The sequence below is a fragment of the Miscanthus floridulus genome, chromosome 17 (assembly GCF_019320115.1).
Source record: "Miscanthus floridulus cultivar M001 chromosome 17, ASM1932011v1, whole genome shotgun sequence".
NCBI lineage: Eukaryota > Viridiplantae > Streptophyta > Magnoliopsida > Poales > Poaceae > Miscanthus > Miscanthus floridulus.
Genome location: NC_089596.1, coordinates 94,199,266 through 94,210,364, shown reverse-complemented (window position 1 = coordinate 94,210,364; position 11,099 = coordinate 94,199,266). Strand labels below are relative to the sequence as shown.

General features: G+C 52.9%; 1 protein-coding gene across 1 annotated transcript; it reads right to left on the bottom strand.

Moving 5' to 3' along the window:
* Positions 1 to 519: 519 nt before the first annotated feature.
* On the bottom strand, positions 520 to 1,218 carry LOC136516005 (uncharacterized). Its single transcript, XM_066509428.1, has 2 exons — positions 767 to 1,218; positions 520 to 601 (listed from the first exon to the last, which is right to left on the bottom strand). Exons 1-2 carry the CDS (start codon positions 1,216 to 1,218, stop codon positions 520 to 522), a joined length of 534 nt encoding a protein of 177 aa, XP_066365525.1.
* Between the last annotated feature and the right edge of the window lie 9,881 nt (positions 1,219 to 11,099).

Here is an 11,099-nt window from a genome sequence, read left to right as displayed (position 1 = left end):
ATTTGAAGGCTATTTCCAGGTCGTCAACGAGATCCCCGGCCTTTCTAGACTTGACCACAATGTCGTCCACATAGGCCTTGATGGTTCGCCCAATGTGCTTGCCAAAGACCTAGGTCATGCACCGCTGGTATGTGGCCCCTGCGTTTCTGAGGCCGAAAGGCATAGTCACATAGCAGTACATGCCGAATGGTGTGATAAAAGAAGTCGCGAGCTGGTCGGACTCTTTCATCTTGATTTGATGGTAACCGGAATACGCATCAAGGAAAGACAGGGTTTCGCACCCCGCAGTGGAGTCAACGATTTGGTCGATTCGAGGTAATGGGAAAGGGACTTTCAGACAGGCTTTATTCAAACCGGTGTAATCTACACACATCCTCCACTTCCCATTTTCTTTTTGACTAACACAGGGTTAGCTAACCACTCCGGATGGGATACTTCCTTGATGAATCTGGCCACCAAAAGTTTCTGCACCTCCTCACCGATGGTCCTGCGCTTTTCCTCGTCGAATCGGCGTAGGTGCTACTTCACCAGTCCGGAGCCGGCCCAGAAGTCCAAGGCATGCTCGGCGACCTCCCTCGGTATGCCCAGCATGTCCGAGGGACTCCACGCGAATACATCGGCATTCGCGCAAAGAAAGTCGACGAGCATGACCTCCTATTTGATGTCGAGGGTGGCGCTGATCCTCAGCGCCCGGTCATCGGGGCAGGTGGGGTCGACTGGGACGAGCTTGATGGCCTCCGCGGGCTCGAAAGTCCTGGCACAACACTTGGGCTTGGGCAGCTCGCTGCCAAGTCGGTCGAGGTTGGCGATGAGGGTCTCGGCCTCCATGAGAGCCTTGGCGTACTCGATGCATTCGACATCATAGTCGTATGCATGCTCGTACATGGACTCGATCATGATGACACCATTGGGACTCAGCATCTTGAGCTTGAGGTAGGTGTAGTTGGGGACTGCCATGAACTTGGCGTAGCACGGCCACCCCAGGATGGCATGGTAGGTTCCCTTGAATACAACCACCTCGAAGGTAAGGACCTCCTTGCGGTAGTTGGAGGGGGTGCTGAAGCAAATGGGCAAGTCGATGCGCCCGAGGGGTCGTGTGCGTTTCCCTAGCACGATGCCGTGGAAAGGCATGGCATCACCCCGAAGTTGCGACCGGTCAAGCTCTAGGAGCTCTAGGGTGTTGGCGTAGAGGATGTTGAGGCCGATGCCTCCGTCCATCAACACCTTGGTAAGTCGGGTGTTGCCGATGATTGGGTCAACAACGAGTGGGTATTGCCCAGGATTTGGGACATGATCGGGGTGGTCATCCTGGTCAAAGGTGATCGCCTCCCGAGACCAGTCGAGGTATCGAGAGTGGCCACCTTAACCGAGAAAACCTCCCGGTGTTCCCTCTTTCACTGGCGCGCCGTGAGGCACGCTGAGGGCCCACCGAAGATCATGAAGGCATTGTGCACCTCGGGGAACCCGTCATCCTTGTCGTCGTCCCTGTCACCGGTGCCCTTCTTCTTGGCATCATCGTCGGGGAGCCCGAGCTTGGCGTAGTAAAGCCGGAGCATGGTGCACTCCTCGAGGGCGTGCTTCACCGGGCCCTGGTGGTAAGGGCAAGGCTTCTTCAGCATGTTGTCGAAGAGCCTAGGGCCTCTGGGGCCTCGGAGATTCTTGCGCTCTGCGGCCACGACTAGACCGGCCTCGAGGACCTCCTATTTCCCCTGGCGACCCTTTTTCTTTTTCTTGGGGAGGTGGGGCGCCGAGGTCTCGGGGGCCTCGTCCCTCCGCTTCCCATTGGCATCACTGTCGGGGAAGATGGCACCGGCGGCCTCTTCGCCCGAGGCAAAGTTGGTGGTGATGTCAAGGAGCGTGGCGGCCGAGGTTGGCACATTCCGACCTAACTCTCGAACCAAGTCTCGGTAGGTGGTGCCAAAGAGGAAAGCCTGGATGATTTCCGAGTCGCCGACGCTAGGCAACTCAGTGCATTGCTTGGAAAAGCACCGGATGAAGTCTCGGAGAGACTCATCCGGCTTCTGGCGACAACTTTTAAGGTCCCAGGAGTTCCCAGGGCGCACGTATGTGCCCTGGAAATTCCCGACAAAGACCCTGACCAAGTCGCGCCAGTCGTGGATTTGTGAGGGAGGAAGGTGTTCGAGCCAGGCTCACGCCGAGTCTGCCAAGAACAACGGGAGGTTGCGGATGATGAGCAGGTCATCGTCCGTGCCGCCTAGCTGACAAGCCAGGCGGTAATCAGCCAGCCAAAGCTCAGGATTAGTTTCGCTGCTATACTTCATGAGGTTGGCAGGTTGCCGAAACTGGGCCAGGAAATGAGCACCGCAGATGGCTCTGCTAAAAACCCGAGGGCCAGGCGGCTCAGGAGAAGGACTACGGTCTTCCCCACTGTCATAGCGGCCACCTCGGTGCGAACGGTAGCCCCGGGCGGGCCCCTCATTGTCGTGGCGCCGTCGCCTGCTGACCACTTCGTGGTCGCCCTGCGCCTCGCGTCGGTTGCCGAGGCAGTCGTGCAGCAAGGGGACCCTATTGGCTGTCGGCATCCGAGCGGGCTCGGGACGAACCGAGGCCTCCCTATCCTACCGAGGCGGTGCCGTGGGAAACTCCGAGGTGCCTCCGTACCATCGGGAGGTGGAACTCTCGGCCTGCTGTACCGCGGCAGTCTCGAGGAGATCTCAGAGCTTGCCGTAGACCCGTCGCCCCTCCGTGGTAGAGGGCTCGGGCATCATGCGGACTAGCATCGCCGCAGCCACGACATTCTGGCTAGCACGATTGAAGATTGGGGGTTGCTCACTCCCCTCGTCATTGTTGATGCGGTGGTGGACATCGTGGGCCCTCCGCCGGGCTCCTCCGCCATCACCACGACCTGGCTGCTCCTGCTCGAGAGTGTCTCGAAGCTACTGCAGAAGGAGTCAGTCTTGTTCGACCTTGGCCTGAAGCTCACGGAGCTGCTCCAGGTCTAGGCGTTGAGGTTGTGTGGGGGCAAGGTTCCCATTCCGCGCTACTGGTGGGACAACGCGCGGAGGTGTGGCGTCGCCTGCTCCCTAGCGAAGCGAGGAACAGTTGCCTACCCCCTCATCCTCCTCGCCCGCTCTCAGCATCCAGAGCCCGATGTGGAAACACTCGCGAATGGGGTCGTAAGTGCCCTCGTTGTCGGAGTCAGAGTAGCCGAAGCAGTAGTCGCTTGCGGACAAGAAGCGGTGCATGGCTTTAGGGTCATGGAGTCCGGAGAAATCCGCTCCAGCCCACGCCTCGTCCTCCTTCGAGGAGTCAGCATGGGTGTGGGTCGAAGTCATGGTGTCAAAGTCGAGGGCGAAGCGTTGGTGGCGTCCTGAGGGCTCTGCGTGAGCAGAAGCGTAGGCGAAAGCATAGGTGGCGGCGGCATTTCTTAACCCGAATGGGTACGGGGATGAAGCCATTGCTAGGCTTTGCTTCGCCGAAGACGACTCCTCTGGAGGTGGCGGGGCAGAGCTTGATGATGGGGCGTCGTCGTGCGCCACCGGCGTCTTTCCCTTGTCCAAGCTCAGGCTAGACAGGTCCCCAACCAGGGACCTTGTGCCAACAGCTGGGCGTGGGATACCGGTGGAGCGTGGTGCGTCGCCCTGAGCTTGCGCAGTGCCAGGGTGATCCCGCCCGTGCCATGCCTGGAGAGCGTGATGAGAGCGGCGGCCTAGGCGCCGCCTGTGCCCAAGCTGCCGGGGCGTAACATCGTCGATGGTCAGTGGGACTCTAGGTGAGAGGAGTACCATATCATGCTCATGTCCTAGAGACATGAACTCTAGGCTCTCGAACCAAATTATCATGCCGAGACACAGTGGTCGCACGGGGTCTACCATCCGGAACCTGTCGGGATGACGAAGATGACACGCAGTAGTTCCCCTACCTGGCACGCCAACTGTCGGTGTTTTGGACCGGCGAGTCCTCAACCAACTAGTAAATTTGTACTACGTGTTCCCAATCCTGGATGGTGATGCAAAGAGACACAAGGTTTATACTGGTTCAGGCGATAGGTGCCCTACGTCCAGTCCATGAGATCGATCTTGTATTCCTTGCACCGAGGTGCTCGTAGTAGGGGATTACAAGCAGGGCGAGAGAGGGAGCTAGTCCCAGGTCTCTACGTGGGGTGGCGTGGTTTGCTTGAGATGTTGATCTCAAGCAGCGGGGAAGCATGTGTGTTACAGAGTGTCGAGTGTGTGCTCATTATCTCATGAGAGCGTGAGCCCATCGCATGGGCGTAGGCCTAATCGTAGGCGTTCAATTCTATCCATCCCCAGAAACAGCCTCGGTCCCTCCCTTTTATAGTTGAAGGAGGGACAGGGGTGATACATGTGTTAGCTACGCGGCGTCGTGTGAACAAAGGTGGCATGTCCGAGCCATGTAGCCTGTTGCTGTGGCGGCATGGTCGACGATGTAGTTCTGTCCTTGATGCACTGGGCGACGCGCCGGTCACATCCGATCCTGTGCGACGTGGGAGCTCCAGTGATAGCTTGAAGCAGGGCGTGGCGATCGATGTGCCGGTCACTGTGTGTTGACCGCGTGATGAGTCGAGGCTCAGTTGGTGCCAAGGCTGAGCCGTCGTGGGGGCTCGGTGGGCGTGAATCCCGAGGTTGCTGAGACCCTGAAGTGGATTACCGAGGCTTAGAGGGAGCAGTTAGTCCCGTACACTGATTCCGAGGCTATTGTGACCCGGACTTGACTCCCCATGCCGCGTTGTTCCTAGGGCAAGGGTTAGGTAGCACAGTGTAGTGCGGGCACTGGTCGTGGGCACAGCACCAGAGCACAGTTGCCGGTAACCCCTGCCCCGTCCTGTCCTAGATGGTATGGTGTTGATGCAACTTCCCGTCTCGTCGGCCGCTCCGCTGTGTCGAGCCATCGTTCAGCTGACATCGCGGGAGTGGTTGGTCGCATTAATTGGACGCGACGCTCTGTAGGGGAGATCGATTGAGGTAGAGGCGATGGGTCATTGCTGAGCCAGCCTCGAGCGAGACGGAGAATCAGCATCTCGTCCGAGGCTTTACGTGCGGGGCCTCGGGCGAGACGGAGAATCGGTCCCCCATTCGAGGCCTTTCGTGCGAGGCCTCGAGCGAGGCGGAGATTTGGCAGGCCGTCCGAGGCCTTTCGTGCGAGGCCTCGAGCAAGGCGGAGAGCCGGTGGCCTCAGACAAGGCCGGGGGTTAGCCAATGGTTCGTCTCTTGGCTTTGATTTTAATGGGGTCTAAGCGATTTTTTTGGTATACGCTTAGGGGACCCCGTTTTAAGGTACCCGACAGTACTGAACTGGCCTGACAACGCCGACGTCGAGTAATCTTTGCACTTCTGCCTCCACTCTCTTCGCAGACATCTTGCTCAATTTATGCTTCTTGGGTTTCACCCCTTTTGCCATGTTCAGGGAGTGCTGCGCGAGGTCACGACTGACACCTTGCAAGTCTTTTGTTGACCAGCCAAATACGTCTTGATTCTCGTGTAGAAAAAGCAACAGCCTATCTTTCTCATCCTCTACGAGGTTAGAGCCTATGTGTACCCATTTTTTTGTTACTAATTTCAACAATGGGGCCTTTTGAGTGTCTTCGGCTACTTCTGCCCTTGGTTCAACTTTGTTTTCACTGTTTGTTTCTTCGATAGGTGATTTTTTGAAGATTTTATTGATGAGGCTGTAGCCCAGGATTGGTTTGCCCTCTATTCGCCTGGATGCAGCCTGATCTCCATGTATGGCGATAATGCCAAAAGGGGATGGCATCTTCATGCATAGGTAGCTTTGCTTTATCACGATTTCAAATCTCCTTAGAACTCCTCTGCCGAAGATGGCGGTATATGGATAATCCATGTTGACTATGTCAAAAGTTATGGTTTCTGTGCGGACCTTTTCACCCTCTACGAAGGAGACAGGGATTGCCTTCTTTCCCAAGGCGTCTATCTTTTTCCTACCAAAGCCGAAGAGCGAGTTCCCGGCTGGTTCCAACGTTCGCCTGTCGAGGTTCATCTGCTCGAAAGGCTTGATGAATAAGATGTCGGTGGAGCTTCCATTGTCAATTATAATGTTGTGTACAGTGAACCTAGCTATATTCGTTGTTGCTACAGAAGCGTCAGTGTGCGAAAAGTCCCAGACTTGAAAGTCATTTTCGTCAAAAGTAATGGGCACCATGGACCAAGCTAGCCTGTTGAGCGGTACTCTTGGCGAGACAGTGTGCACTCTTCTTTTCAAATTCTCTTCTAGCTCTCCTGTTTTTGTGCTCTTGGTTTCACCCGCCAGTGATTGCGAATATGTGGCCTTGCGATGCTAAGATGTTGTTTACATCTTGATGCTCCTAGGCGCTTTCTTGCTTCGCCGGTTCAGGTTGACTTGATTGTTGCTACTCTTGTTGAACTAGCGAGGATGCATCCGTTGACTACCCTAGGAGCTAGGCGAAATGCTGGTATACTAGAAACAGTGGCTACTGCCAGATGTACGGATGCTGACTGTATCCGTGTGAAACGGTAGGGTGCTGGAAAGCACTGCTGTTTGCCAACGAATAGTGGCTACTGAAACCTTGGTTGCTTACAATTTTGTGACCAGTGTTGTGGAACATGTGGTTAGATGTTTCACTGCTCCTTGCATCCACATCTTTCTCCTTAAGTTCTTTAGCCATTTTGTTGTATTTGCAGTCTTTTTATGAAATATCCTGCGTTTTCACCACAAACGGCGCAATAGGGTGTTCTTGGGGCTCGTCCCCTTCCTCTGCCCTCACGTCCACCATGGGGAGTTTGACCTCCTCGCCCGACGCAGAGACTAATCAAAACTTCTGCATTGTTGGTTAGGCGATGGCCCTTGGAGACTCGGTTCCACTGAGTTGTGTTCTGGTTGTTCTTACAGATCATTGATTGTGCGGAATGGTCTCATATTTCATTAGCCTAGGGTTGGTAGAGGCCTATGGGCCTTGCCTGCTTGCCTCCATGAATTCCTTGTCGCCTTTTGCTTCTTCAAGTCATCATCTGATCTCACGTATTGTCGCATCACCTCGAACAGCTCCCTTACGGAGGTGGGGTAGTTCCTGGCGATGTGAGCTGCACACTGGCCTATGGCTAATCCTTCCACGGCTGCTACTATGACTGTCTCCTCTAGCGCATTTGGCACCTGAGCTTTGGTCTGAATGAACCTTTCCAAAAACTCAGACAGAGATTCGTCGTCTCGCTGAATGCAATTTAGCAGGTCTGTTGTTGTTTTCGTTCCCGATTGATATCCTTGGAAGGTGGACACTAGCTCTGCTCTAACTTGGCCCCAGGATCTGATGGATAAGGGCTTCAATGAGGTATACCAATCGTGTGCGATACCTTCGACCACCATGATGAGTGACTTTGTGAGGATTTGGGCATCTCCCCCTGCTGAAGTTACCGTGGTCTCATAACTTGCAAGGAACTTCCTCAGGTTTGTCTTTCCGTCGAAAGCCGGAATACGAGGCTTGTAGCCGGCTGGCCACGGATACAACTGAAGTTCTTTCGACAAAGGTGAGGTGGGGTCATATGCACTTTCATCTTCTTCTAGGAGGTTGTCACCAGGTATTACAATGTTTTCACCGGCGCGAATGGCACCTCATACTCCTGCTCCCTGTAGTCCTTGAATCTCTCTCACTAGTCTATTCTTCTGGATTTTGGCTTCCCTAATTGTCGTATGTGTCTGTTTGGCTCTGTTACGGGCAGTGGCCTGCCTAAGTAGCTGCTCCTTCTTGTTTTGGAGTCTGGATGTCTTGCTGGTACTGATTCAACGTCTTCAGATTTCTTGCTTGCTCAGTGATTTCACCATCTTTGTCTTCTTTGACCTCATCGCCATTTTGGTCGATCTCGACTTCTTGGACGTCACCTTCCGGCGTTTTCTCTCGCCCTCCTAGCGCTGCGGTATCATGCATCTGCGGCTATGGCACGGATGGTTCCAGAGCGGTTGCTGCATCATTTCACGTGGCTGCTTCCGCAGCCACCGCGGTGGCTGCAGCCACAGATGGTCCTGCTTTATCCATCGTCATCTTCATCTTCCGTGGTGGCATGATAAGCTCGAGCAACAACCATGGTGGGCGCCAATGTTGTTCTAGGCCAGAAGCCTCTAAACATCGGTTGCCGCGCGAGCGAAATCGAGCATGAAAGATGGCGAATACGAGACACAAGCGAAATAAGTAGGTTGCTTTTATTCCACTTGCTCTCTCCTTTTACAATCCCTCATCGGGGGCTATTTATACACACCATAGGTCTTTCATGGGACACAAATACCCTTACAACCACTACAAATTCGAAGAATATTCCTCGCCGCCGGGGGCATGCTTGCCATCTGGAGCTTCCGCCTTCCTCAGTTAGCGCTTGCCCGAGGTGACCAGACCGGGCATGGGCGTCATGTCGCCCCACCGACCGACAAGGTGGGCCCCTAGCCGATAGAACCTATCGGCTACATGCGGCGCATAGCTCCTCCGATGGCAAAACCTGCAAAGGGACTGCCATGTAAACGGTTAGCACCTATTCGCCTAAGCGAATAGTCCCGCACTGCGCTGAGTTTGACGGCGTCGCCTATTTTGCTCTTGCGAAAAGGCGTAACCCAAAACGAATGTTGTTTCGCCTGGACGAGACACGCGCTTGCGTGGCCTCCTTTCGCCTCGGTGAGAGGAGGGCCCGAGTGCGCTCATTTCTCCTTGGCGAAATGAGGATTCACACGCGCCCACTTCGTCCCAGCGAGATCAATACTCAAGTACACTCCTTTTCACCTTCCCTTCGCCTACGCGAGATGCTGGGGCGGCAGCCGAGCTACGTGGGGTGCCCAGAGGCGGGGCTTGCCCCCAACAGGTAGAAAGGCAGGCCCATATTATGGCGTTGTGGTAACCCTCCGGTGCTCAACTTATCTTTCATGAGAAGCCAACAAAAAAACTTGAATTTTACTACAGTGTGGGCGTGCAGGAAACCCACCTTCCGGCAGCACATTCCATTTTGGGAAACAAATAACTTAGCTTGCAAAAAAAGGGAAAAGCGGGCGCGGGAAGGCTCCGTGCGTGGTCGCGTCTTCCGGGCATACGCGCGTAGGAGGAGCACATCTCCCAAAGTTGGGCCCATCGTAAAAAGCAGATACCCAGCTTGTAGCTGGTAGGCCGGGTTCATCCTCTGTGGTGATACCCATATGTCATGTCCTCCACAAAATGCTCAACTGGTCCTTAAAGAGACTCAAGAAGAAAAAGACCTTTTGCTTTTGGATAGCATGACCTCCATAACCAATTATAAGTCTGATGCATAGATCATTGCCCAGAAAATGTCTGTATGATTTGATTGAAGAAAAGAGATGATTGCACCAAATAGATGACCACTAGTCTTACTTGCCAGTTACATCAAATGCCTAACATAGCTGCTCCAAGGATTTCATTTGTTGAAAAGTTTCAACCAATAAGTGTGGGAAAACAGATCGAGTGCATCCCTTTCTTTTCGCGTTGTGAAAAGAGATTGGTCTATTATTGGCAAATGAGAGCAACTCTAGAAACATTTGGTTCGACACTCCAACCTCCCTAGACATCATCCTAAAAGAGTAAGGATGAAAACGGACGGAAAATGGCTCTACCGTTTTCATATTCATATTTTTTAACGGAAACAGGAGCGGGAGCCGAACAACCGGGATCAGAAACGGTAACGGGATAAACGGTAATGCGGAAACGGATAAATACCATCAGAAAATAGACGGAAACGGACGGTATGCGGGAACTTAAGCCGGAATTACATGCCGCGTATGACAAACCAAAGGGCTTGCCGCGTTACTCCCAAATAAATGCGAGCCGTCGATCTAGATGATTTTTATCGCATATTACCTTCTAGGAGGTAACAGAATGCAGAAATATATATTAGCAAAATAGGTAAAATATCTTCCAATTAGATCTAATTTCCATATCCTATTAGATCTAACTTGCATGCATGATGTAAATTGTAATCAACAAACTAATGTTGCTATGTTTGTGATAACGTGACATATCATGCTAAGATGATTTTTAAACATTTTTTTTCAGATACGTTTGCGTGTACGTCACTTGCTAAAATACACGTGTGTATATCCATGCTTAATCTTTTTGTGCTTAACCCTTTTATGGTAGGCAGCTTTCACGCATACCACATAGAAAAAAGAGACATTTGACACATGTTTTTGCGTAACATATATACATACATGTACGAGACTCTCTTTTTTTTGTTAAATACATGTATGAGTTACAAGTAACGTCATGTTCTGCATGCAGCCGAATAGTGCAGACCGCAGAAGCAAGTCTGGCTGACCGCCCGCTCACGGCACAGCTCTGCTCAACGGCCTCTGCGCTTGTCCCGGTGAATGTATAAACAGGATGAAAACGGGAATATCCCGGTCAAAAAACGGAATACCGGCAATACGCACAGAAAAATGCTCAACCGTTTTCGGTCCGGTGTATTCCGTCCTGTTTTCGGCCCCGTTTTCGTTTATACCGCAAAAACGAAAACGGACAGAAAAATACGGTATATGGTTGCGGAGGGAACGAGATTCATCCCGTCCGTTTTCATCTTTACAAAAGAGGCACCTTTTGCCATCTTAAAGGTTCACTGAAGCTAACCCACTGTATTTGTGCAACAATTGTAAAAGATCGTTCCAACAAAAAGGAACCTTTCTTTATTTGATTAGGAAGCTTGCCATTTTTGCTGTGAGTAATAAATTAGTACAGTATATGTATCCACGTTCATCTCTCTTTTACCCCTTTTTCGACACAGGTACAGGCACAACATGTCGTGCCACTGCAAAAGAAAAAAGTTGAGGAGATCCCATTCACCAATATGTATCCACCGTATCTAGGGTTTGCACGGCCCAGGTGTCGGTGGTGTTTGCCGTGATCGATGGTTGAAGAAGAGCTGTTCGTCCACCGGGGACAGCCGGACAGTCGCTGGCAGTTGACCTTGCAACCGCCGCGTGGATGGCTGCACCGTACACGAATCTCCAACAGGCCCGCGAGACATCCCGTCCTCACGTCCGGAATCTCCGTTGGGCCCGGCCGTCCACGTGGGATGAGACCCTCCGCTTTGGGCTCATAGTTCACAACGCCATCTCCGTTACCTCACTGATATGTGGCCCCGAGACGGTAGGAACCACCT